Below are 27,749 nucleotides of genomic sequence, written 5' to 3'. Positions count from 1 at the left end.
GTGGGCCTACATGATTGGGTAAGTTGAGAAGTCTCATAAGCTACTGTCTCCAAGTGAAGATCCAGGAAAACCAATGTTGCAGTTTGAATTCAAGTGCAAATGCTTGAGAATCACAGAAAACAGAGGTATAAGTCTTGGTTCCAATCCAAAATCTTGAGAGCAAGAAATACTGATATCCCAGGAAGGAGAAGGTGAATGTCTCAGCTCAAGCACTGAGAGCAAATTTTCCCTTCCTTTGTCTTTCTGTTCTTTCCAGGATCTCAAGAGGTTGGATGATGTCTACCACTTTATGGAGGCTAGATTTACTTACTCCATAGCTGATTCAAAGGCTATCTCTTTCAGAAACACCTCACAGATACCCCCAGAAATGTATATTCTGCTCTCTGAGTCTCTCTTTTTTTAGATTTATTTTATTTATTTGAAAGACAGAGTTACAGAAAGAGGTAAAGACAGAGAGAGAAGTCTTCCATCTGCTGGTTCACTCCCCAGATGGTCGCAATGGCTGGAGCTGTGCCGATCCGAAGCCAGGAGCCAGGAGCTTCTTCCGAGTCTCCCACATGGGTGCAGGGGCCCAAGGACTTCAGCCATCCTCTATTGCTATCCTAGGCCATAGCAGAGAGCTGGATGGAAAGAGGAGCAGCCGGGACTAGAACCGGCGCCCACATGGGATGCTGGTACTTCAGGCCAGGGCTTTAACCCGCTGTGCCACAGTGCCGGCCCCTCTCTGAGTCTCTTGACCCAGCCAAGTTTACACACAAAATTAATTATCATGCATTTTTTAAAAAAAAATCTTATTTTTGTTTTATTTCAGCTTAGTAGTTATTTGTAATTATTCTCTTCTTTTTGTACCTAAAGTCTATTTGTCTCCAGGGAGTATAGCTTCACGATTTTCTTTTGGTTTGTGTTTGCTCTTAATTTCGCATTCCTTATTTTTATTTTCAACATTTTTGTGTCCTTGCATTTATTGTCACTTGCTTAAGCACTGCATCTTCTGATGAGTGTGTGTTTGCTTGTTCTTTTGGTTTTTGTTTGCTTGTTTTTGTTTGTTTGTTTGTTTGTTTGTTTATTTCCAGTCTGAGGTCTTAGAGTACTTAGTCCATTCACACATAATGGAATTATTGGTGATGTTTGGTGCTCATCTCCTGTTCACTACTTTAAATTTTTAATCTATTTTTTAAACTACATGAGAGCTGTTGTTCTAAAATGTCTTTATTTTATCTTTACTTTTTAAAACATTTTACTTCAGAATTGCTTTAAATTTACAGGTCAAAAAATGCAGAGTACAAAGAATTCCCATGTCCTCCACACCCAGCTTCCTCTATGGTTACCATCTTATATTAGTGTGATATATTTGTCACAATCTATAAACCACACCAGCTTACCTCCCCTTCTGAAGAGTATGTCAATGAAGAAGGTGCTGCGGCAGGCTTCTTTATAAAGCCTTATGTTTTCAGAGCCAGTCTTACTGTCAGGTCTTTGTTTCCAAGATCAAAGGATATACTCCTGTTCTGTCTAGAAATCAGAATTAACTTTTTAGCTTCCTACCTGCACAGCTTCAAAATTCAGCAAACGTCTTAAAGAACAGACAGTTGCCAGCCCTATGGGCTTCTACATACTCCAAATGTGTGTCTTTCTCTGTCTGCCTGGGGTCAGACTGAAATGTCCCTGTCTAGCTAGTTCAAAATCAACAAATTTACCCAGGAAGAAAAAGCACTGCTGATACCTTGCCTCCTCTTGAAAATTCCCTCCTCTCTGGAATTTTACTCCCTCTGATCCTGTTGTTTCTGTAGCTCTCTGATGCCTGTACTACATGACCTTGAAGTTATTACAGATTGCCACTTGTCCTAGATGGACTGTTGACTCTGTTAACTATCTCCTGCATGAAAAGCTCTAGATTATACCAGTTCCAGGCTGCTTTGATTATAACTGTCCTTTAGTATGTCTTGAAATCTGGTATTGTGATGCCTCCGGCTTTGTTTTAGTTCTATAAGATTGCTTTATCTATTCAGGGTCTCCTGTGTTTCTATATGAACGTCAGCATAGTTTTTTCTGTACCTGAGAAGAATGTCCTTGGTATTTTGATTGGTATCACATTTTACAGATTCAATGCAATACCATTCAAAATACCAATGGTTTATTTTTAAGAAAAAAAATAGCCAACTGAATCTCAATGAACCCATGCACACATACAAAGAAAAGAAGCTACTCCCTACTCTTAACACTGTCTTTGCTATTTGGATTCCTGTGCTGTGTTTCCAACCAACATCAGTGATTTCATAAATGCAACCAAACATTTTGGTTTTTATTTAATTTTAAATTTTAATTATTTTCCCCAAAGAAATCTTTTATTTAAGGAGTACAAATTTCACAAGCACATCTTTAGGAATATAATGACTCTTCCCACCATATCTCCTCCTCCTCCCTCTCCCATTCTCAGTCCCATTCTCCATTAAGACTCATTTTCATTTAACTTTATACACAGAAGACCTACTCTATACTAAGTAAAGATTTCAAATATTTGCACACACACAGCCATTTGGGGAGTAAACCAACAGACGGAAGACCTCCTTCTCTCTCTGCCTCTTCCTCTGTGACTCTGTCTTTCAAATAAATAACTAAATCTTTAAAAATATAAGTAGTGTAATACTTTTAACCATTGGTTTGACAAAAGTATGAAACAAAATTTTACAAAATACCACACGTTCTCCCTTATATGTGGAGCAAGGATTTAAAAAACTAACAGAGAAAAAGGAATAAAGAAAGAAAGGTCTGTCTGCACCAGTATTGCTCCAAATAATATTTAATGCTTACATCTAAACTCTTATATTTTATCAAAGTACAAGCTACATAGGGTTGAAGTGTGACAGCTTCACACATGACTCAAAGATGTGAAAAGAGAAAAATTTTATTGGATTGTTACTATTCATTAACTGGGTTAATCTGCTTAGCACAAATGTTGTGGAAGATGCTTAGCCATCATGCAATCCGAAAGAGGTGAATGCTGGCCACAGAGGATGTGTGCTGATTTGCTAGCACTGTCTGTGAAGGCGCTTGGAGCATTCCTCGGGGAGATGACCAACTACATGGAGGGATTCATTCCCTTTACAAAAGACGAAAGAAGTTTGAAATATGTAGTATGAGCACATTCACTAGGAAAAATTAAAACTGTAAAGAGTTTAAGATCTTTACAGGAATGTGTAATTATACATGTCTGATATTTCTCAAGAGAATAAAACTCAGGAAAAGGAGTGAAAAATTCATGAAAGAAGCTCTTAAATTTCTTTAGATTTATTTAAATGATTAGATCTATCTGAATATGGAATAAGTACCAGTAGAGAATAAATCAATAGTAATCAAGACTACCAAGAAAATATACATATTACATGAAGAAATGGATGTTCTAAAACACTTTGATTTATAATCATCTTTAGAAAGAATGAGGGGGAAAAATAGCCCTATGGGAGAAATTAAATAAGACCAATCTTAATCTTAAACTGATGAAAGATACAAAAATAACTAAAATTTAACAAATTAAAGGAAATAAACTTATTAAAGACTTTTTAAAATCCTATTGAACAAACAGCATTTGGGGCAGGCATAATAACAGATTCTAGATGCCTATAAAACTTGTAAGTGTGAAGATTATAATCCAATAAATTTAATAAAATAGTTATAGTATTTCATCTACACCAATTAGATAATATGTCCTTGCTAACAGTAATTTAGGTTCACTGAATCATGTTAGACATAACATAGATGTCTTACCAAATGTAAAATGACACTTTTAAAGTTAAATGCATGACTCCTAATGGAAATCTCATATAATTTGATGCAGATTTTCTAGAAAGTCCTTTGGTAATACACATCAGGAAACTTCAAAGTTTTCATAATTTTTGCACCTGTACTCTCATGCCTATAAATTTACTCATTGTTGAAAAAAGTATGCCAAATGCAAATAAATTAACATTTGGTATAACTTTCTCACTGAAATATTGGATAATCCTGATTTCCAGACCAATGCAATCCCCACATTGCAACTCAGTTATGATCTCAGCCACCCAATTTCCTATCCAGCTCCCTGTTAAATACCTGAAAATGAAGTAAAGGGTGTCTCAAGTGCTTGGCTCCCTGCCACTTGTGTGGGAGGCCAAGATGGCATTCTTGCGACCTGGCATTAGCCTGGCTCACCTCTGATTGCTGAAGCCATTTGGGGAGTGAACCAGCAGATAGAAGATCTCTCTTTGCCTCTCTATCTCTCGCTCTCTCTCTGATATTTTTCCTTTCAGATAAATAAATTTTTTAAATATATATTTCTTTTTTTTATTATTTTTGACAGGCAGAGTGGACAGTGAGAGAGAGAGACAGAGAGACAGGTCTTCCTTTGCCGTTGGTTCACCCCCCAATGGCTGCTGCAGCCAGTGCGCTGCGGCCGGCGCACCGGTGCTGATCCGAAGCCAGGAGCCAGGTGCTTCTCCTGGTCTCCCATGCAGGCGTAGGACCCAAGGACCCGGGCCATCCTCCACTGCACTCCCGGGCCACAGTAGAGAGCTGGACAAGAAGAGGAGCGACAGAATCCAGCATCCTGACCGGGACTAGAACCCGGAGTGCCGGCGCTGCAGGCAGAGGATTAGCCCATTGAGCTGCGGCACCGGCCTAAATATTAATTTCTAATTGTTAGTAACTGATTCAAAAATTATGACATCCAATAACCGTATTGATGTTTAAAAAAGGTTATAAATTTTTGTTAATTCTCAATGCATACTCACAATATAACAGATAGCACCATAACATAATGAATCACATAATGAATGAATGAATAAATAATATAGGATAAATGGTTTAATTTTAATTAAAAATCTAATATACATATATGTATATATGTGGGTAAAATTCAAAAATATTTATACTAAAATGTTACCAATAATAAATAATGAATCCTATTTGAGCTCTTTGTCTTCTTAGAATTTTTACTTATTTATTTTTATTCATTAGAAAGGCAGCAGCAATGTTGTAAATCAATAAGACACAATTGTCTCCCAGGGTCTTGGTAGGGGAAAGTTTCTAACTTTCGTCTCAATGCATCTGAAACCTGGTTGAGAGGGTTGCAATGTTTCTGTCTAAGGCTGCAATGAAGTTGTCAACAAGCTCAATTTCTGATAGGCCTAAGAGGTCAAATTTTCATTCCTATTTCCCAACAGATGTTAGAGAATTTCTTTTACATTATCCAATATCCATGTATACTGGATTATTTTACAAACACTTTCAAAATAATCTCTGTATTATTGTAGGGGCACAATGCAAGGAAACACATCTAAAGCCAGAAAAGGTGATTCATGAACAAGAAGAAATTAGTTATTAAACATGTGAATGAGTTATGAGCAAAAGATGGGCCCAATGGGTCATTAGATGGGGAATCCTAATAGAGAAACTCAGCAGAAGACTGAGAAATAAAACATATGAAATCTAAGAATCTATTTATGACTTCTGCTTCTGAGAAAACAGAATAGATGCAGTATCCTTCCTGGCAGAACATCTAAAATCCCTGGAAAATATAGATAGAAAACAAACATAGAAAATTCTGAAGTAGGGAAAGAAGTTAGATTTGAGAAGGACATCAGGAAATAAGGGAAGAAACAGCAGGGTGTTCCCTGTTACTCATTATACATCTTAGGCCTGCAACTGAAGTAGCAAAAACAAAAGAAAAAAAAAGGTTAATGCTGCCAAAACTGTAAAAATAAGAAAATGAGAAGCACTTTATGATGCTTCTTCACATGGAACTAGTGCTGTGGCGTAGTAGGTTAAGCCTCAGCCTGCAAGACCAGCATTCCATATAGGCACGGGTTCACATCCTAACTGCTCCTCTTCCAATCTAGCTCTCTGCTATGGCCTGGGAAAGCAGTGTAAGATGGCTCAAATGCTTGGGTCCTTGTACCCACATGGGTGCAGGAGCAGAAGAAGCTCTTGGCTCCTGGCTTCAGATCATCCCAGCTCTGACAGTTGTAGCCATTTGGGGAGTGAACCAGCGATGGAAGATCTTTCTCTCTGCCTCTCCTTCTCCATCTGTAACTCTGTCTCTCAAATAAATAAATAAAATTTCAAAAAATAAAAATAAAAACTTCTTCACTGCAGCCAAAGGATGAGGGAAGAGACAGAGCAAATCTACTCCAGCCAAACATAGGGACAGAAGAAAGGAGGCATTCCTTCCAGCAAAGGCCTAGTGTGGAACCTGATCGTCATCTCACCAGCTGTATAGAGTTCTCCTCCCGCAGCCACACAAGGTCACGGGAAACCACTGGTGAACACAGAATTTCACCACAGCCCAGTAGTAATAAGTTGTCTCCTTCCCTCTCAGTTGGGATGAAACCACAAGGGACCCACTGAAGAAGCAGACATTTACCACCTGAATTAGTCTGTCCACGATGTCACAACAGAATTTCACAGCAATTACCTGGAATATATGCAACATAAATGCATTGTCACCCAGTTCCAAGGCTAAAAGTCCATGATCCAGTTGCCATCAGGGTTGGTTTCTGGTGAGGCCTCACTTTCCGGCTTACAGATGACTGCCTTCTCTGTGCGTGCCCTCTGCTGTCTCTGTGCGTGCCCTCTGCTGTCTCTGTGCAGATGCAGAAAGGGACATCTGTGTGCTGTCCTTCCTCTTCTTGTAGGGAACAGTCCTGTAGGATTAGGACCTCACCCCTATGACACTAACCTCACTTACCACACTAAAAGCCTTTTCTCCAAGTAATCGCATTGTGGGTTAGGGTTTCCACACATGACTATTGAGGGACATAATTCAGGCGATAACATCCTGTCCTCTCTACCTTCCACCCCCAAAATTCATGACCTTCTCATATGTAAGATATATTCACTGCAACTCAATACCCCAACAGGCTTAACCCATTTCAACATTAATTCAAAGTCCAAGTCATATCTAAATATTGTATAAATTAGGTATTGATTAGAATTGAGTCAAAATTCTTCACCAGTTGTGAACCTCTGACACCATGCCAATCGTGTGCTTCCAAAATAAATGGTGGGACAACCACAGTGCAGCTGTCCTTCCATGAGGAACTGGTTCCGGGACCCCTTCAGATACCAAAATCTGCTGTCCAAGTCCTTTATGTACAATGGAGGAATCTCTGCATATAAACTGTGTACACCGTGTACACTTCAATTCATCTCTAGATGACTTTTATAATGTGAATATTCTGTATGTATACAATACAGATTAGTTTTGGTTTTTCAAATACTTTTGATTGGTTTAAATGCTGGGCGCAAAACCCATAGATACAGACAGCCAGCTGTGTAGAGATTTCCATCACCAAAGAAAGAAATAGGAAACTTAAATGGGTAATAGGTCCCTGGATATTCTAAAGTAGAGCAAGGCAAATTCTGAAGAATAATCTACAGCTTGATGCTCTGCCCTCTAAGAAGAGTTCAGCCACACTCTGACATTTTCTCAGGACCATGTTTTCTCATTTAAAAAAAATATGGAAAGGCTAAATTTTTCCAAATCTTCCACTTCCATGTTCCTTTTTGTTTAATAATTACATGTCAATTTATCTCTCTCCTTTTGCATGATACTAGGAATAATAGAAAACTACAAACTAGACTTTGACTACTTTACCTAGAAACATTCTTAGCTCAGTATTCAATTTCATCATTCACAGATTCTGTCTTCCACAAAACACAACACAATTCACACAATTCTTTGACATTTTGTGATAAAGATCACCCTCTCCCACTTCCTATAATACTTCCTCATTTGCAACTGAAACCTCACCAGAAGCACCTTTAATGATCTCCCCATATTTCTACCAGGAGTCCACTTACTGCAATTCAGGCATTTCCTCGGATGCAACTCAAAACTCTTCTAGCCTTTTCTATCACCAAATTCCAGTCACCTGTAGGTTTCTTGAGGTAAACCAGGACTTAGTAAACTAGGACTGCCATAACAAAATACCACCAATGGTTGTATTAAACAACAGAAATATATTTTTCCACAGTTATAGAGGTTGCAAGTCAAAGATCAAGGTGCCATCAGGGCTAGCAGTAATGGGGTGGCATCTCCATTTCTCCAGGCTTAGCAGCAGTTTAGCCAGCTAAAAGAAAGTATAATCTAGCATCTTGTAAAATAACTTCCAAATTTTGCTAGTATAAAGCTCACTTGTTATACTAAGATCCAGAAGATCTTGTGAAAGCAAAAGGAAAATGAATGGTCAACATCACAGTGACAGAGACTGTGGATTCCATCAATATTTAAAGAATATACATCAGTATTTCTCAAACTCCTCCAAAAAGTACACGAAGAGAGAACACTTTCTAATTAATCAAGGAGAAAAATAACAACCTTCTATCAAAGAAAAATAAGCACATCGGACGAAAAGGAAATTTCAGACCAGTACCTCCTAAAAATATTGATGCAAAAACTACTAGTAACCCAAATACAGCAAAATATTTAAAGCTCTCTCTCTCTCTCTCTCTCTCTCTCTCTCTGCAAATAGTTTTGTCCCAAGAAATTATTGGAATTATTAGAAATTATTTTTCCAATTTAGAAAAATAAATCACTATAATCAAGTCACATTAATAAAATGATAGAAAAATGACACGTGAGTGGAGCAGGCATTGTGGCTCAGTGGTTAAGCTGCCACTTGAGACAGCACATCCCTTATTGGAGTTGTGGTTACTCCTCTTCCATTCTGACTTCCTGCTAATGTGAACTCTGGGAGGCTTCAAATGATAGCTCAAGTGCTTGAATCCCTGCCACCCTCATGGGACACCTGAACTGAGTTCCAGGAGCCTGGCTTCAGCCTGGCCAAGCCCAGCTACTGTGGGCATATGGGAAGTAAACTGGTAGACAGAGCATCTCCATGTGTGTCTTTCTTTTTTCAGTCCTCTGTCTTTTCAATTAATTAATTAGCTAAAACCTTCAAATGACTATATCAATTAAAGCAGAAAAAAAACAAAAGCTAACAACTTTTACTCAAGAGTAGTCAGTTAGAAAATTAAGGGGAAAAGGAGCTTTCTCAACATGTTAAGTGGCATTTACAAAAACCTCACAGAAAACAAGATATTAATGGTAATTAAAGCATTCCCTTTTAGGTCAAGACAGAGACCAGATTGTCTGCTTTCACCACTGCTATTCAACATTATCCTGAGAGTTCAAGCCATAACAATTAGACAAAGGAGATTAAAAACATTCAAACTGGAAAGGAGAAGTACAACAATTGAGGATCAAGGTTGGGCTGTTAACTGGTTAAGTTGCCACCTGCAAGGCAAGCATCCCATATGAGAGCCAGTTCAAGTACAGGCTGCTCTACTTCCTACTAATGTCCCAGGGACTGAAATGGAAGGCAGCCCAAGTAGTGGGGCCTCTGCACCCACTTGGGAGATTCAGTTGGAGTTGCAGGCTCCTGGGGTCAGCTTGGCTCAGCCTTGGCTGATGTAGCCATATAGGGTATGAATCATGGGATGAAATATATTTCTGCCTATCTCTCCCTCTCTCTGTGTGTGTGTGACTCTGCCTTTAAAATATATTAAAAAATAAATATTTTTTAAAAAAGAAGTAAAATTATCATCTATTTTAAAATGAAATATATTTATTTATTTACTTGTGGGTAATTCACAAAAAAAGTAGAGCTAATAAAGGAATTCAGCAAAGTACAAGGTACGACAAATCAGTTGTGTACTCCCTATACCAGCAATGAACAACCTAAAAAATAAACTTAATTACAATTAAATACAACCCAAAATAAACAAAACACAGGACATGAGATTGCTTTTAGACTGAAATATATAACAATCACCAAAATAAATCAGAGAATATCTACATAAATGAGCAATATCTAGTATGTATAGATTGGAAGACTGAATACCATTACAATGTCAATATCAGACAAACCATCTACAGACTCAGTGTAATACCTATTAAAATTTCAGTAACCATTTAGTGGAAATGAAAAGGCTAATCCACTAATTCACATGCAATTGCAAATGGTTCTTTTTTAAAGATTTCTTTATTTATTCAAAAGGTAGAGTTACAGAGACAGAGGCAGAGAGAGATAAAGAGAGAGAGAGAGAGAGAGAGAGGCAGAGATCTTCCATCTGAGGATTCACTCCCCAATGGCTGCAATGCCAAGATTGGGCCAAGCCAAAGGAAGGAGCCAGAAGCTTTGTCCAGCGTTCACACATGGTTGCAGAAGCCAAAATACTTGGACCACATTCCACTGTTTTCCAAGGAGCATTATTAGGGAGCTGGATGGGAAGTGGAACAGCCAGGAATCGTACAGGTGCCCATATGGAATGCAGGTGTGCCCGCACAGCACCAGCCTCACAAAGGTTTCTGAATAACCAAAATAACATTAAAATAAAAGAAAAATTGGGGGAACTTAGTTTCCAATTTCAGCATTTACTATAAAGCTACATTATTCAAAATAGTGTGGATAAGAAATCAGGATAAGAATATAGAGAAACAATAATATAGAGAAACAAAATATAATTAAAAATTCAGAAATAAACCCACACATCATGGTCAATGGACTTTGCACAAAGGAGAATCATCAGGGGCAAGAATATTATCTTCAACAAATGAAGTAGCAACAACTTAGAAGGCCTAATACACAATAATCTAGTTGGAATCTCAACCTTGCACCATATAGAAAGATAACTCAAAATGGATCAGCAATGCAAATATATGATTAAAACCATAAAACTCCTAAAAGACAACATAGGGGTAAGTCTTCAAGTCTTTACATTTAGCAGTGGTTTCTTAGAAATAACATCAAAAGCAAGAGCAACAAAAATTAAAATAGATAAATTGGACTATGTCAAAATTAGAAGTTCTTTGCTTCAAAAAACATGATCATGAAAGAGAAAGACAACTTACAGAATGGGAGGCAATATATGCAAATTATAAATCTAATGATGTCTCATACTCAAGACATATACTTACAGCTCTACAATGAAATGACAAAGAGCTCAGCCTAAAAATTGGCAAATAAATTGAATAACATTTCTCTAAACAAGATACACATAGAGTCAACAAACCTAGGAAAAGATGGTCAACACTCTTAGTCATCAGTGAAATACAGTTCCAGACCACAATGGTATGCAGTTGGATAGCTATATTAAGAAACAACTTGAATGGCATGAATACTATTGACTAACATTTTTTGTGACATCCTCACACTAGTTCTTGTCTGTTTTTATGGATCAAGCCGTGGCCACTCTTCAAGAAAACAGGAAACATATGCGGAAGCAATATTTACCATGTCCTCATCATCCTCAAAGTCAGGTGATCTTTCCCTCGGGGCTCTGAGTTCCAACTGCTCCTCTGATTGACTAGTCCCTTTATTATTCTGGGATGGCTATTAATATCCCTTTGATAGAAAAAAATTAAATTCAAGTTGAGATTTTTCGAAAACGTCTCAGATAAATAACATTCTCCTGCACAGTGTAAGATGATGTAAAAAGTATTGACAGCTAGGCCGGCGCTGTGGCTCACTAGGCTAATCCTCCGCCTTGCGGCGCCGGCACACCAGGTTCTAGTCCCAGTCAGGGCTCCAGATTCTGTCCCGGTTGCCCCTCTTCCAGGCCAGCTCTCTGCTGTGGCCAGGGAGTGCAGTGGAGGATGGCCCAAGTGCTTGGGCCCTGCACCCGCATGGGAGACCAGGAAAAGCACCTGGCTCCTGCCTTCGGATCAGCGCAGTGCGCCGGCCGCAGCATGCCAGACACAGTGGCCATTGGAGGGTGAACCAATGGTAAAAACGGCAAAGGAAGACCTTTCTCTCCATCTCTCTCTCTCACTATCCACTCTGCCTGTCAAAAAAAAAAAAAAAAGTATTGACAGATGCTTTTTTTATGGAAATAGGAAAAAAAAACAGTTCTAAAGTGAATCACATAACAACTCCTCAGTATAAATATTTTCTCCCATTTTTAGAAACACATATTATCTCTTTTTTAAAAGATTTATTTATTTAGTTGAAAGTCAGTTACACAGAGAGAGAAGGAGAGGCAGAGAGAGAGGTATTCCATCCGCTGGTTCACTCCCCAATTGGCCACAACAGCGGGAGCTGCGCTGATCCAAAGCCAGGAGCCAGGAAATTCTTCCGGGTCTCCCATGTGTTTGCAGGGACCCAAGCACTTGGGCTGTCTTCCACTGCTTTCCCAGGCCATAGCAGAGAGCTGGATTAGAGGTGGAGCAGTCAGGACTCGAACCGGTACCCATATGGAATGCTGTCACTGTAGGCGGCAGCTTTACCGCTATGCCACAGTGCTGGCCCCACATATCACCTCTTAATCATGACAGAATATATGTACTTTTGATAGCTTCTTATTTACTGAAAGCTGCTAATAAAATAGGATGCCCAGCTTAACTTTGCATATAGATTACAGTTTAGTTTTCTACACAGTCACTTTCCAAATAAAGTGATTCTGCAAAAATGAACATATATTCATTATTATTTTTTTACCAAAGCCTTTGTGTGCTTTCCAATGACAGCTGACACTCAATTAGCAGCTGAACAATGATCTAATCTCAGGGGTCTTGCTGACATGAATAATCACCCTTGTGTGTAAACAGCAATTTTCTTCTGACATGAGGACAGACAAGCTAAAATTGTGATATTTAAATTGTACACTTTCATTCAAAAAGCGGGTTGTGTAGGAAGCGAAGGGTAGATAGGGACAATGCTTACCAAAAAAGAAAAACCAAATTAGGAAAAGAAAAAGCACAGATGTAAGAGAACACATAATTCTGAAAAAGAGAGAAAGCATGACCTGACAACATCTTTTTTACCTTTTTAATATATTTTATTGCTCCTTTTCTATTTTTTTGTATAATTTTAAAATATTTTATTTCTATAAAATAAATAAATTTCATATACATCATCAAATTAGTAATATACAATACACAAATTCAGTAACATAGTGATGCTTCCCACCTTACTATCCTCTAGTCTCCTCCTTTTCTCATTTTTTTTAAGTTTTACAATGACATACTTTCATCTATTTTATAATCATAAGCTTAACCCACTAAATAAAGAATTCAAAAAACAGGAAGAAGACAAAGATGGAGAAGGAGAAGAAGAGAAGGAGGAAGAGGTGGTGGAGGAGGAGGAGGAGGAAGAAAAAGAAGAAAGGAATAAGAAATATCATTCTTCAACAGTAGATAAGGGCTGCAAAGAGTACTCAAACCTCAAAATGTCAATTTTGCTCATATACATTATATTTTTGTATTCTATTAGTAACCACAGATTAGGGGAAACATGAAATTTGTCTTTTGGCAACTGGCAGATTTCACTAAGTACAATAGTTTCAAGTTGTATACATTTTTTTTTTTTTTTGCAAAAGACAGAGTTTTGTTCTCTTTTATGGCAAATTCTGAGGCACTTTTCCATAGTGTATATGCGCCACATTACCTTTATCCAATCATCAGCTGCTGGACATCTGGGTTGACTCCATGTCTTTTGTGAATTGAGCTGCAAAAAACTTAGGGGTACAGACAACTCTTTTATAAGCTGATTTCATTTCATTTGGTTAAATTCCCGAGAGAGGGATGGTTTGGTCAAATAGTATATATATCTTCAGATTTCTGAGGAATCCCCATGCTGTCCTCCACAATAGCTGTACTAGTTTACATTCCCACCAACAGTGGATTAAGATCCATTGGGGCCAGCACTGTGACATAGTGGGTGAAGCTGCCGCCTGGAATTGATTTTATCTCCTTTGTCAAAGATTAGTTGATTGTAGATGCATAGATTGATTTCTGTTGTTTTATTTGGTTCCATGGGTATGTCTATTTTTGTGCCAGTACTAGGCTGCTTTGATTATAGCTGCCCTGCAGTATGTCTTAATAATTGGTATTGTAATGTATCCAGTTATGTTTTTGTTGTTTAAGATTGTTTTAGGTATGCAGAGTCTCTTGTATTTCCATATGAATTTTAGCATTGTTCCTTCTAGATCTGAAAAAAATGTCATAGGTATTTTGATTGGGATCTCATTGAACCCATAAATTAATTTGAATAGTATGGACCTTTTGATGATATTAATTCTTTTAACCCACAAACATGGAACATTCTCCCATTTTTTGTATCTCCTTTTATTATTTTCTTTAATGTTTTATTATTTTTATTGTAGAGATATTTCACCTGTTGATTAAATTTATTCCAAGGTATTTAAATTTTTGTAGCTATTTTGAAAGGTACTGATCTTATAAGTTCTTTCTCAGTCATAGCATTTTCTATGTATACAAAGGTTATTGGTTTTTGTGTGTTAATTTTACATCTTAGAGTTTTACCAAACTCTTGATGAGTTGCAATAGTCTCTTAGTGGAGTCATTTGGTTCCCTCATATATAGAATCATGTCATCTGTAAACAAGGATAATTTGACTTCCTCCTTTCCAATTTATATTCCATTTTTTTTTTTTGGTTTTTTTGGTTTTTGTTTGTTTGTTTGCCTAATGACTCTGGCTAAAATTTCCAGAACTAAGTTGAATAGCAATGATGAAAGTGGACACTTTTGTCTAGTTCTGGATGTTAGTGAGAATACTTCAAAATATCTCCATTCAATATGATGCTGGCTGGCTGTGGTTTTTTCATGTATTGCCTTCATTGTATTAAGAAATGTTCCTTCAATACCCAATTTGGTTAAGGTTTTTATCATGAACAGATACATGCTTTTTCTGCATCTGTTGAGATAATCATATGGTTTTGATTCTTCAGTTTGTTGATGTGATATATCATATTATTGATTTGCATTTGTTAAACTATCCCTGCATACCAGCAACAAATCCCACTTGGTTTGAGTGAATGATCTTGCTGATGCGTCATGGGATTCAACTAACTAGTATCTTGTCAAGGATTTTAGCATCTATGTTCAGCAGGGATATTGCTCTATAGTTCTCTTTCTTTTTGTATCTTTTTCTAATTTTGTAATTCAAGTGATGTTGGCCTCAGAGAAAGAGTTTGGGGAAATTCCTTCTCTTTCAGTTGTTTTGGATAATTTGAGAAGAATTGGAACTGTTTCTTCTTTCAAAATTTTGTAGTATTCAGCAGTGGAGCCATCAGGTTCTGGACTTTTCTTCATTGGGAGGATCTTTATTACTGATTCAATCTATGACTTGATTATTGGCTTATTTAGGTTTCTTATGTCTTCATGACTCCATTTGGGTAGATTGTATGTGTCCAGAAATCTATTTTTTATTATAGATTTTCCAATTTTTTGGCATATATCTGTTTGTAGTAATTCCTGATAATTCTTTTTATTTCAGTGGCATCTGTTGTAACATTTCATTTTTCAAATCTGTGTTTACCTTCCCACATTTGTATGGATAGTTGGCCCAATGGTGTAGCCATTTTGTTTATTTTTTCAAAAAAACCACCTCTTCATTTCATCGATCTTTTGTATATTTTGGGGGACTTTCAATTTTGCTTATTTCTTCTTCAATTTTAATTATTTCTTTCCTACTACTAATTTTGGGTTTGGTTTGTTCTTGTCTTTCCAGATCCTTGAGATGCATTATTAGAACGAATAATAGTGATTTGATGTCTTTCCAATTTTTTGATATAGGAACTGATTGCTAGAAAATTCCCCATTAATTCTGCTTTTGCTTTATCTCATAAATTTTTATATAACACTTTTCATCAGGTGCTGATGTTGTGGTATAGTGGGTAAAGCCACCACCTGCAATGCCAGTATCCCATATGGGCATCAGTTCATGTCCTAGCCAATCCACTTCTGCTCCTTTGTAATTGCCTGGGAAAAGAAGTGGAAGATGGCACAATTGTTTGGGCCCCAAACACACGTGGGAGACCTTGAAGAATCTCCTGGCCCCTGACTTTGGTCTAGCCAAGACCTGGTCATTGTGGCCATGAGGGGAGTGAACCAGCCAATGGAAGATATCTTCTATCTCTCTCTCTATGTCCCTCTGTATCTTCCCACCTTCTCTTTCTCTCTCCTCCCTCTTTACTCTCTTTTTTGCTCTCTATCCTTCTCTTTGTAACTCTTACTTTCAAACAAATAAATAAATCTTAAAAATAGAAAAATTAAAATTTTTATCAAATTTTCTACATATTGAGTTTTAAATACATAATTGGATCCATATTTATAGGGTACAGTGTGATAATTTGATGCATAGATAGAATGTCTAAAGATCAAATCAAAATAATTAGCATCTCCATATCCTTAAGCATCTGTCATTTCTTTTTATTTGGAATCTTTAAGCTCTAGACTTAATTGAACTGGCCAGCATCCAGTGCAAAAATAGAAATGTGCTCCACCAATGTGGAAGGCAACTTGAGTAGAAACAAGGAAATAACCCAGTACAAAAAGCATATTGGATGTCAGTAGGTTACTCTCCTTGAAGGGGTGAAGGCAGAGAGAACTTTTCTGTCTTTTCAGATTCTGCCACTTTGTTTCAGTTATGGATCTCCTGATTTTTTGGAAGGCTGACATGTTGTGGAATTCCTTTCTTTCTTCCATGTTTCAATTTGATAGCATAGCACATACCATAAGTGAGTCCATTTTGGCCTGGCTAATGGCCTAGTTCAGGAGCTCAGTGCAAATCAAAGTCTTCCTTATTAAAGTATTTTATTTAATATTTTTAAGGCTGGATCAGATTAAGACAGTTGATAACAGAATACAGTTTGAACCAGCCTAAAGCTGTGTCTTGATAAAAGGCCACCTACCACCATAACCATGTGGGTTGATTTCATTTGCAAAGAACATTTAGATGGACTTGGACTTGGAATGGAGTTAACTTGCTTTGACAAAAAGAAAGAGCAGTGCATCAGAGTAAGACAGTTTACCTCCCTTAATGGATTAATAGGATTTGATTGAATGATTTTGTTTAATTGCTCCTAGAAAGTAGTTTGGCTTTCTCCTGTCTCATTATTCTCTGATGCTACCCAAACACACAAAAGGTAGCTAACGTAGAATGCACTATTTGCAACCAAACCTAATTGAAACTCCAATGTTCTTAAATTCCCAGAACTGATCCTAAGAACAGAGCAGAGAAGGATGGCACAATTAATAGGGATTTGAATCTGATGTAGTTTTTTAAATAGTGCAGAATAAAAAGCACAGCTTTTCAAAATGAGGGAGAATGCCTATGTGTGGGTGGGTGAGTGTGTCTAAGCAGGCTCATTATGAGATCAGGAAATGAAGTACATGTAGACATAAATATGTACAAAAATTATAAAAAGGAGAGAGGAGATTGAAAGGGTCCAAGGCAAATGAATAGAAAAAAAGAACTTCATCCCTACCTTTCCCTTTTCCTTAGCTTCTTCTGTAGAGAAGGCAACACTGCTTCTTAGGCTCCTCAACAGAGTCCTAATATCATTTCCTACCTGTTAGTGTGAACACTCCAAAAGAGGAGACCCTGGTCCTCTACCCCTTGTTAGTCACCACCCTGAGAATCAGGCACAGGGCAGCAGAGCCATTAACCATGGCTCTCAGCAGGCAGTTTACAGGGGAAGTAGGCACTCAGCGATGGAGAAGCCTCCCAGAGCTCAGCAGGAGAACTATATTGACCATAGGCAAACCATATTGTTAGGAAGGAACCTGTTGATGGGTGTGTGCTCAGGAGGCCAAGGCCTACGTTTGAGAACATAAACCTTCAAGATGGCTTTTCTCTGCTGGCTGCAGTACCAGATGGGGAGAAGGGAGAGGAGATGGACCAGGGAGTGCTGGAATTGTTTGCTTTTCTATACCTTCTTTTTTTTCCCAGGTGGAAATTCAAAAGCAGTTCACCTATCTCCCCCTCCCACTTCTCCTCGCAGCTCTGTGGAGTAGGAATCTTTACTTAGTATAGAGTTGGTCTTCTGTATATAAAGTTAATTGAAAATGAATCTTAATGGAGAATGGGACTGGGAATGGGAGAGGGAGGAGGCTGGGGTAAGAAGTGAGCATGGGAGGGTGGGTATGGTGGGAAGAATCACTGTATTCCTAAAGATATACTCATGAAATTTATACTCATTAAATAAAAGATTTCCAAAAAAAAAAAGGAATTTGCCCTTTTCCCAAGAACTTGCTCCTTATATGTCCTTTACAAAATACAATAGTACTGGATATCACTGCAAGGAGAAAATTGCTTCCACTTATTCTTACATAAACTTGATTTAAGAGTTAACCATTTGGGCCGGCGCCGCGGCTCACTAGGCTAATCCTCCGCCTAGCGGCGCCAGCACACCGGGTTCTAGTCCCGGTCGGGGCGCCGGATCCTGTCCCGGTTGCCCCTCTTCCAGGCCAGCTCTCTGCTGTGGCCAGGGAGTTCAGTGGAGGATGGCCCAGGTGCTTGGGCCCTGCACCCCATGGGAGACCAGGAAAAGCACCTGGCTCCTGGCTCCTGGCTCCTGCCATCGGATCGGCGCGGTGCGCCGGCTGCAGCGCGCCTGCCGCAGCGGCCATTGGAGGGTGAACCAACGGCAAAGGAAGACCTTTCTCTCTGTCTCTCTCTCTCTCACTGTCCACTCTGCCTGTCAAAAAAATAAAAATAAAATAAAATAAAGAGTTAACCATTTGATAAATCTGGAACAGCTGAAGGAAATGTAGTGTGCACCACCAGAAGGAACTCTGGAGTGGGTAAGGAGATTCTGGGTTTCACCATCACTGCATTCATAGCCAGGATAGGAAATGATTGATGTCTGCCTGAAGCTCTGGGAAAATGGTTTGCCTTACATCCAGCATACAGTCCTCACCTGACACCCAGGCTGTTTTTGAACATAATTTGTTTTTATCAGAATGGCTTTCTGCTTGGCAGAATGATGCCACCCAACAAAGCCCACATTCTAACCCCTGGAACCTGTGTGTAGGTCACCTTAGATGGCAAAAAGGAGACTTTGCAGATGTCATTGACAAATATAGAGATGGAGAAATTATCCCGGATTATTCTAAAGGTTCTAAAACAAGCAACAGGTCCTTGAAGGTGAAGAGGACTGCAGAAGAGAAACTAGGAAGTGATGCATGCTAAGGACTCCAGATGTTAGGGCTGAATTTGAAGGCAGGGAATGGGCACACAGACAAGAGAGTGGGCTAGAGAAGGCAAGATAATGAATCTTCCCTTTAGCCTCCGAGAGGAGCACAATCCTGCCAACACCTTGCCGGTAACCCTGGGTCGAACTTCTGAATTCTATCACAGTAAGAGAATAAATCTGTGTAGTTTTAAGACCCCATGTTTATATTGATTTGCTAAGGCAGCACCAGAAAGCTTGTACAAGAGCTTCACCTCTGTTTCTGGGTATGAGTTACATCTACTCCTGCCCAGACCAGGACTCAGCACTAACACCAAAGATGGCAGGAGATCATCTTCACCCTCCTGATGATGGTTTTGAGGTAACATTGACCCAACATACAAATGCGTTAATTCATCAAACATGCACTGAGCACCATCATTCTCTTTCCTAGAGGTTGACATAAGAAAACAAATCAGAAATGGTCTTCTGGTAGCTCACAATCTATATTTGAAGAAACCTGCATTTGGATAAATATTGAATTAGTCTAACATTCCCTGACACCACACATTGACTCTGAATGTTTTTATCTATGGCTTTCCTAGTCTTAGGTTCAGCATATGCCTGTTTTGAAATCATTAATAGTGTGAAGGAAAGTAACAAATAATTATTCTAATTAATTTCAATAACATTCCTATAGTTTATGATAATCTTGATATCACTATAATATGCACATACTCATAAAGTTCACAGGTGTTAAATAACCTGATAAAGGTCACATAGCAAGTCATTGACAAAGCCAAGGTCATGTGTGTCATCCCCCAGTGAGAAGGCATTTTGCTAAGCTGACGTCAATTTCATTACTGCACTGCTAAGATCTTATCACTGTGTGATGTTTCGTGTACAGGAAATGAAGAAACCTGCTGTTATCCCTACTATTATTCTCCAGTCTGATCTGTACACCTCACTAGGTGGCTTTGAAGACCAAAGGATGTATGGGAAATCCCTCTGCAAAGAAAGTTATACCACTTTCCTCCAAATAGTCAGATTATATTATAGCATTTTAAAAAAAACAGAATTTTAAAAAAATGGAAGCTTCTACCGCTAAAACATCCTTGAGGCATGGGCATTTGGTGCAGTGGTTAAGACATGGCGTAGGATGCCTACATCCCATATCACTGTGCCCAATTTCAAGTCCTGGCGATTCTGTTAAAATGCACCCTGGAAGGCAGAAAGTGATGGCTCCAGAACTTGTGTCCCCGTCACCCACGTGGAAGGTCTGGATTGAGTTCTTAGCTCCCAGCTTCAGCCTGGCCCAGAAAAGGGTGTGGTGGACATTAAGGAGTGAACTGGTACATGGAAGATCTCTGTCTCTGCTTTTCTTTCTGCCTGACTTTGAAATATTTTAAAAATATTTTTAGATATTTTTAGATAAAAAGACTATCTTTAAAAAAATCCTTTGACTGATTAATCTACTTGTTTAGAACATGCATTCATGTTTTTATACCTTAAAATAGTTAGCTAAATGGTTAATATGCATTAAGCACATATTATATGCCTGTCATTGGGTTAGAAATTTTATGTACGTTACTTCATTATATCATCACAACTAACTCAAATAATCATTTAAACTTTTTCCAATTGAAATGTAAGATTTTAAGTTCTGTAAATTTCTCCAAGTCACATGGACCGTGCTAAAGGTGAGATTTCAGCCCGTGTAGCTTTATAGCTCCAAACCAAATTTTAGCATACACTTGAATTTATAAGGTTTATTTTCATTAAATTACTTGATGTTTTCTAAAGCTTTAAGCTCTTTCCTGGAAATACATAAATAATTACATTATTATAAATAATTAGCATTTGTCCCAAGGGACAAAGAAAGCTATTGTAAGCAAATACTTCACTGTCTGGTAAATAAGATTTGAAGCACATACTCCTGGGTGATGATATTTCTTATGTTTATGGAAACCCATAAAATCAATTAATCTTTCTTGAGTTGTATGTGGCATTAACACAAGTAATTAAAACACAAAAATAAAAAATTACACAGAAAAACCATATTGGAAAAGCACATATCTAGACAACACAGGGAGCAGAATCCTTGTTTGCCCAGAAAGCACAACCTCTCATTTTATCTGAGGAACTCTTGGTGTGTGTGGAGGAGGGGTGCTGAATCTGCTTATAAATAATTCACTTCATTCAATGGATAAAGACTGTAAAAAGGAACAGAATGTTTGAAATATTCAATAAGAAATAAAGAACTATTGATGAACAAATTATATACAACAACAAAAAATGAAGAAAGTATATAAAAATTGGGGCAAAATTTATTTACATAAATTTCTAAAAGGAAAAGAAAGTATAAACTCCATAAAATAGGATAAAGAAATATACATTGAAATCTGAGAATGTTGTGGAAATATAACAAAACAGAGGAAACAATGTCAACATAAGAGAAATAAAAGAATGGAATCAGCTTGTCAACCAACACCAATTAGTTACACCTTAAATGAGTAAAACTCACCAAAACAGCAACAAACATGGTTTTGGGGAATAAGAAAAGCAGGTGAAATGAAATGAAAATGAGCACGTTATTCAAGAGAGAGAGGAAGAAGCAACTTTTTGTCTACCATTTCTGAGCTCTTATTAGGACAGATCTTTGTAACAAAAGACCTATCAACAAGAAAAAACAGAGAGATGATTACTAACATATTTGTTTAATATACAGTTGTTATCCAAAGCTTCGGTCCCTGGTGCCAAATAAAAATATCAAGGACACGATATGAGGGTAAAAGAAAGAGAAAGTTTAATCCACCTGAAGGTTATGGAGTAGCAGACTCACAGCTGCAGAACTACCACCCTGTGGATTTAGAGTGCTCTGGGGTTTTTAAGGAAGCTGCAAGGAAGAGGAGGGATGAGGATCAGGAGACATTTGTATGTTGGCTTCCAGCCAGGCAACAAGAGACTGGTTGGAGTAACAGTGGTTATTTGATCTGATTACATGTTCACCTTTTGTCCAAGTTCCAAGGTGGCCAGCAATGCTGCATTCTTCACAGTACGTTGATGATGGCCAACTGAGGTTCAGTGCTTTCTGCCCGGGGCCTGGAAGTCCTCTACCCAGACCTGGAAGTTCCCCAAGTGAAATACCTCAACAATACTGGTCATAAGGGTATTATCCACTGGAGAACCAAATGACTTCACAAAGTACAGGGAATGGAACATTGTAGGGCCACGTGTACCTCTGCCCCAATTCAGTTTGTTAACGTTACTGCTATGAAAAGGCAGGGCAAGGCAACTGAAAGCTAAGCAAGGGAGGCTGGGAGACTGGGACCTGAAGGTCTCTAGCATCTGCATTTAAGGCACAGCCAGCTTCACTTTTGAGCCTTGGGCAACACAGATTTAAACTACAAAGGTCCACTTACATGTTTTGTTTTTTTTTTTTTTGGGGGGAGGGGGGATAGATTTGCAACAATTAGAAAAAAATTGCAAAGGCAACATATAAGCTAGAAAGATAGAAAATATTCGGAAAAATTACATCACGAATACAAAAACCATATAGAAAATATTTTCTCATTTTCTTTCATAAGATACACAAATCTATTATGAAAGTTAGAAGTTATCAAAATGTATGCACTAACAGACCTTACATAGTATCATTTGCATTTGAGAGAAACAAAATCAAATGTAAAGATGCAGGAGTAAATAATAACTATATAAAAGTAATAGGCATACATACCGTGTTACTGTCATATTTTCATAGCCACATCCTGCTGCTACTGTAGGGAGTCCAAAGTTATATGTGGACTTTCGATTGGGCGGGAGATCGGTTCCCTTAACCCTTGCATTGTTTCAAAGGTCAACTTGGAAGATACTCAGGGGATGATTCAGTCTCAAAGAGGTAGGTTTATGTGGATTTAAATTCAAGCTTAAGTATCAACATCCATTAAAACAGAAAAAGGGTGTGTAGACGGCTAATTCTGGGGAGGCCGTCACAAACAGCGTGCCAACTAAGCACTAGGTTTACTCTGCATTTTAAGCAGGGTCCTTCTCCACTGACAAGAGCCTCCAGTGACAGACCCATCTTTCCCTTGTCGGTACAGAGAGGGAGAGCACCTTACAAATGGAGATATCTCCCTCACAGAAGAATAACCTCCACTCTGTTTTCAGAGCTTCTCCTGGGTCTACAGGTTCTCTAAATAGTCAGTTCAAAGTAATCCTTGCACCAAAGAGACGTATGTGGGGATGACAAATTTTGGTCTCCCACAGTCATATTTGAGGGTGGCATATTTTTTATTTCCTGTATAATGCTACAAATGACAACATCAAGACCACCAAAAGTACTTTTATTCATAAAAGCAATGAGACTAATGGCTAAAATATATCAGAATAAACAATTTTAGAACTTTGGAAATTAATCAAAGGTGTACAACAATCTACAGTATTTATTCAAGAAAAATGACAAAATGTTGGTAAGAATGTTTGATGCCTAATTGTCCTTTGAGCAGGTTTCTCTTTGACTCACCCAAACACAGAAAACTGCTGTTATTCTTCGACATTCATTTCCTGAGAGTCCATCAAGATTGATTTACTTATTTTGAAAATCAGAGTTAGAGAGAGGGAGAGAGAAAAGAGAGGGAGTGATCTTCCATCCTCTGGTTCACTCCCCAGATGACAGCAGCAGTTAGTGCTGGGCCAGGCCAAAGCCAAGAGCTTCATCTGGGTCTCGCAAAAAGATGCAGGAGCCCAAACCCTTGGCCCACTCTTCATTGCTTTTCCCAGGTTCATTAACAGGGAGCTGGATTGGAAGAAAAGCATCCAGAACTTGAACCAGTTTCCATACAGGATGCCGGCATTGAAGGCAGCAGCTTTACCCACTATGCCACCACAATGGTCCCCCGTGTTACTCTTTTTTTTTATTTGACAGGTAGAGTTATAGACAGTGAAAGAGAGAGAGAGAGACAGTGAGAAAGATCTTCCTTCCGTTGGTTCACTCCCCAAATGGCCGGTACTGCCGGCGCTGCGCCAATCCGAAGCCAGGAGCCAGGTGCTTCTCCTGGTCTCCCATGCAGGTGCAGTGGCCCAAGCACTTGACCATCCTCCACTGCCTTCCTGGGCCACAGCAGAGAGCTGGACTGGAAGAGGAGCAACCAGGACTAGAACCAGTGCTCACATGGGATGCCGGTGCCACAGGCAGAGGATCAACCAAGTGAGCCAAGGTGTCCGCCCCCCATGTTATTCTTTAACAAGGATCTGATTCTATTTTTTCAAGTCTCTGCTTTCAGAGCATGGCCACAGCACTACAGAGGGAACCCAACAGAGAACTCTATTTCACACGACCTAGACAGGCACAAAATAAGGAAAATCTGACTGGCAGAATCAACTATGTCATAGGAAGTTGAGTCCACCAGGAATCTGTCAGAAGTAAAAAGTGAGACCAGCATTGTGACCCAGCCCCAGCCACTATGGACTTTTGGGAAGTGAACCAGCAGATGGAAATTCAGTCTGTTTGCCTGTTTCTCTCTCTCTTTCTATCTGCCTCCCAAATGAATAGATACATAAATATAAATAATTCTTAATGTATATTACATATACACTTATCTATTTATCTTCTACCTATATACAGGCATATATATATGTACATTGCAGTGCAGAAAGTGGAAGCTTGTGTATACAGGAGGTCTTAAAATTTCATAAAAACACATATTATGAAAAAACTACATATGAATTTTTTAAAAATTGCATCAAAATAAACTTCTATTTTAATTCTATTTTCCAGAAACTGTTTAAAGTATCCTCACATGCTTTACTTTATTCCTCCTTTAAAGGTACTTTAAATGCTTCTGCTGTTACTTCCTTCCCATTGACAGCTACAGCATACTCACTGGCCACCCCCACCACTGTCCCAGTACAGAAACTCAGGCCACAGGCATTTGGTGACGTTGATTCCCTCCCTTCTGCCTTTGCAGGAGAATACCTATGAGAATCTGCCAGCCCTGGAGTCCCACAAAGAACCTTCTCTCTTTCCACTCCTCGGAAATGAGAATCTCGTGATCTTGGATTCCAGCTGAGTACTTGGCACATGGCACATAACCAGTCAGTAATAACTGAATAAATAAAGCAAGTAGCCCTGGAAATAATGCTTAGTCAGCACACACCCCTTTCGAATAAGTCTCGTAATTTGCTATGGTTTCATTCATGAACTGTTTTTTAAAGTGTTTTTAGGCCAGATTGCGGTATTTATTCTGACAACCATAGTGTCATCACAGAATGTCAAAAGAAATATGTATAACATATAAGCACAAGCATAGTATACGACATATTTTATATGACAGGTGTGCAATGGTGCTATATTGAAAAAATTATCATCCTTCTTTTAGATCATGTCTATCCACAACATAGATTCTGAATGATTTAGAAACTAAAAAACAAGAGCATTTTAATTTAAAATTAGTAGTTTTCTGTAATCATTAACATTTGGGAATGTAAAAGAAAATGCCTACAAAACGGATGATCTTTCCAAACTCCACTCTTCCTGCAATCCCTGAAGTCAATTGCTTCTGTGTTTCACTTTGAACATTTCCTCTCTTGAAATAACCTTTCTATTTTGCATGATGTTGATTCCAGAATAGCTTCTGTGTTCTCCCAGATCTCTTGTGCTTTTCACACCTGAAATCACCACCCCTGCTAAGCATATGCAGCTTGTTCCTGAGTTGGGGCAGAGGAATGGGAAGGTAGCAGCATTGCCAGCAAGCATATGAATGGAGCACCACTCTGCAGATCACAGACACTTCTCCAGGAGCCCATTCATAAAGAATGAGAGTCCCAGGCCCCATTTCAGGACTTCTGATGCAGGAGTGCAAGAGTAGGGGCCCTGGCATCTGCACTTACCAAACTCTCCAAGTGATGCTTAGGCACAGTAAACTGTGAAGCTTACTGGACTATAGCTTTGCTGAAATAAATGGCTTCTTCTGCAGGCAACAAGCAAGGCTTGTATGGGGATGTTACACTGTTCTAACACACTTCCAGTCTTCCCCTAGAATTTAGCATATTTCTCACTGTTTGGCATTAGACAATTCATTATTGCCAATTGAAGAAACACAAGGTACACTTCACCCAAATAGTGCACATGGCTAATTAGAATAATTAGAAGGAAGAGATATTTGACAATCTAAAGTTTAACATTTTCTAGAATATGCAGGAGACATGGAAAATTGTTTAAAAGGTGGTTGTCAGAAAGAAAATATTCATGAGTTGAACTGAAGTTAACTGGCCAGTTATAGATTGATTACCCTTGCAAATCTGTGTTAAGGAAAATTAATTCACGTCCACAGATCTCCCAATTTGTGTAAAAGTCGCACAAGGATGTTTTACATTAAGCTTATTTTGCTTTCAATTTAGCATCCTCATTTCTGTGGTGTCCATAATTCAGGATCAACTGAGGTCTCATATTCACTGTCAAACATACCAAAATTTGCTTCTAATTCAGGCTGCACTGAGTAGCAGCCAAACCTGTGAAGGTAGAAGGATGTTTTTCCACACAATAGAGAGAGTACAATATGGGATTCTTCCAGAATATTAAGCAGTATCATCAGTAACAAAAAAGACATGGATATATGAAATCCATCGGGGACAAAAAAGAGCAAAATCAAATAATCAGTTTATGGGTTTATCTGTCTTTTCATGGTGAAATTTAGCTTGACATTTGAAGATGGGCACCTCCCTCAAATTTTTTCAAAGATAGTTTCTTCAAAATAAAATGTTAGTCACTTGTCCTTGAAAAAGAATTTCAATTTTTTTTAAAAAATTTTATTAACTTACACAGATTTCATGCATTTCATATATACAGATTTAGGAACATAGTGATACTTCCTGAATTTCAAAATCTTAAGCCTTGTGGTGAGTTGACATAGAAACTACAGCTCCAGCTGCCATTCAATCATTAATTTGAAAACTTCTGCTAGACATGGGAAAATTAATACCATGGAGCTTGCATTACAATTAGCTGTTAATCAAATAATTAGTGAAATACAAAGGACTGAATGCATTCTGAGTATATATCCTTGATGCAAACTCCAATACACCTGACCACAAGTAATGGAGCAAAACTTCTCTGATTTACTCAGATAAAATTGTGACAAAAATTTACATTTTTTCTGAATAAATGAAATAATTATTTGGTTCCAATGAATTTAATTAAAATGTGTTTAAAGTTGAATAAAAGGATTTGAAGCCCTATATCAGACACACATCATATGCTTTTCTCTTAGCTTTCTGTGAGCTAAATAATTAGATTATGATGAGATTAAATTTTATAATTAGAATTATTATCTTACAAGTCAACGGTTTATAATTATACTAATTTTTTCATATACAAGAACTAGAATGTGTTTTTTTTCTAATGTATTGAGAAAGAGTGGTCACAGGGTAGCATTCTCTTTTTCCAGTTCTTTGACATAGCATAGTTCTAGGAAGGTAAGTTCTCAAAAAACAGCCTAGAGAAACATGTTTAAAACAATCTGGTAGGAGAGGTGGGAGGAGCACGGGAGGGTGAACTTACATACCTTCACTAGAAACTTATTTCAGGCTCTGGAGAAGTCAGTAGGGCCCTGCTCTTCAGGACTCTGGGTACTCAGAGGAACCCTGAGAGTCAGCTCCTTGCTTAGAAGCAGCTGCAGTGCCCTGTGGTTTTGGACAATTCATAGATTATCTGAGGGTTTTTAAGAAGAAAGAGCTTAACCCAACCTCACCATTTCTCATCTTAGGTTCAGCTGGGAAAAAATGCTATCCTCGGCCGACCT

At 38.3% G+C, this 27,749-nt stretch overlaps 1 protein-coding gene across 11 annotated transcripts in view; it reads right to left on the bottom strand.

The window, feature by feature from the left end:
* Positions 1–27,749, bottom strand: part of PPDPFL (pancreatic progenitor cell differentiation and proliferation factor like) — a 46,657-nt gene that overhangs the window by 10,209 nt on the left and 8,699 nt on the right. For 2 of the 11 annotated variants that reach the window (XM_070076580.1, XM_070076579.1), the window contains exons 6-7: positions 11,271–11,381; positions 9,581–10,345 (exon numbers count right to left, since the gene is read on the bottom strand). The exons of 2 other annotated variants lie outside the window; for them this stretch is intronic. In XM_070076580.1, the coding sequence (XP_069932681.1) occupies position 10,345; positions 11,271–11,381 (112 nt within the window). In that variant the 3' untranslated portion in view covers positions 9,581–10,344. Of the gene's footprint in view, positions 1–9,580; positions 10,346–10,630; positions 11,382–11,952; positions 12,187–13,421; positions 13,482–23,278; positions 23,747–27,512; positions 27,631–27,749 lie in introns of those variants that run through there. 7 more of the 11 variants (XM_070076587.1, XM_070076586.1, XM_070076582.1 and 4 more) reach the window with 4 other exon arrangements.

Source organism: Oryctolagus cuniculus, chromosome 6 (genome assembly GCF_964237555.1).
Source record: "Oryctolagus cuniculus chromosome 6, mOryCun1.1, whole genome shotgun sequence".
Taxonomy (NCBI): domain Eukaryota; kingdom Metazoa; phylum Chordata; class Mammalia; order Lagomorpha; family Leporidae; genus Oryctolagus; species Oryctolagus cuniculus.
This window is presented reverse-complemented; position numbering and strand designations above follow the sequence as displayed.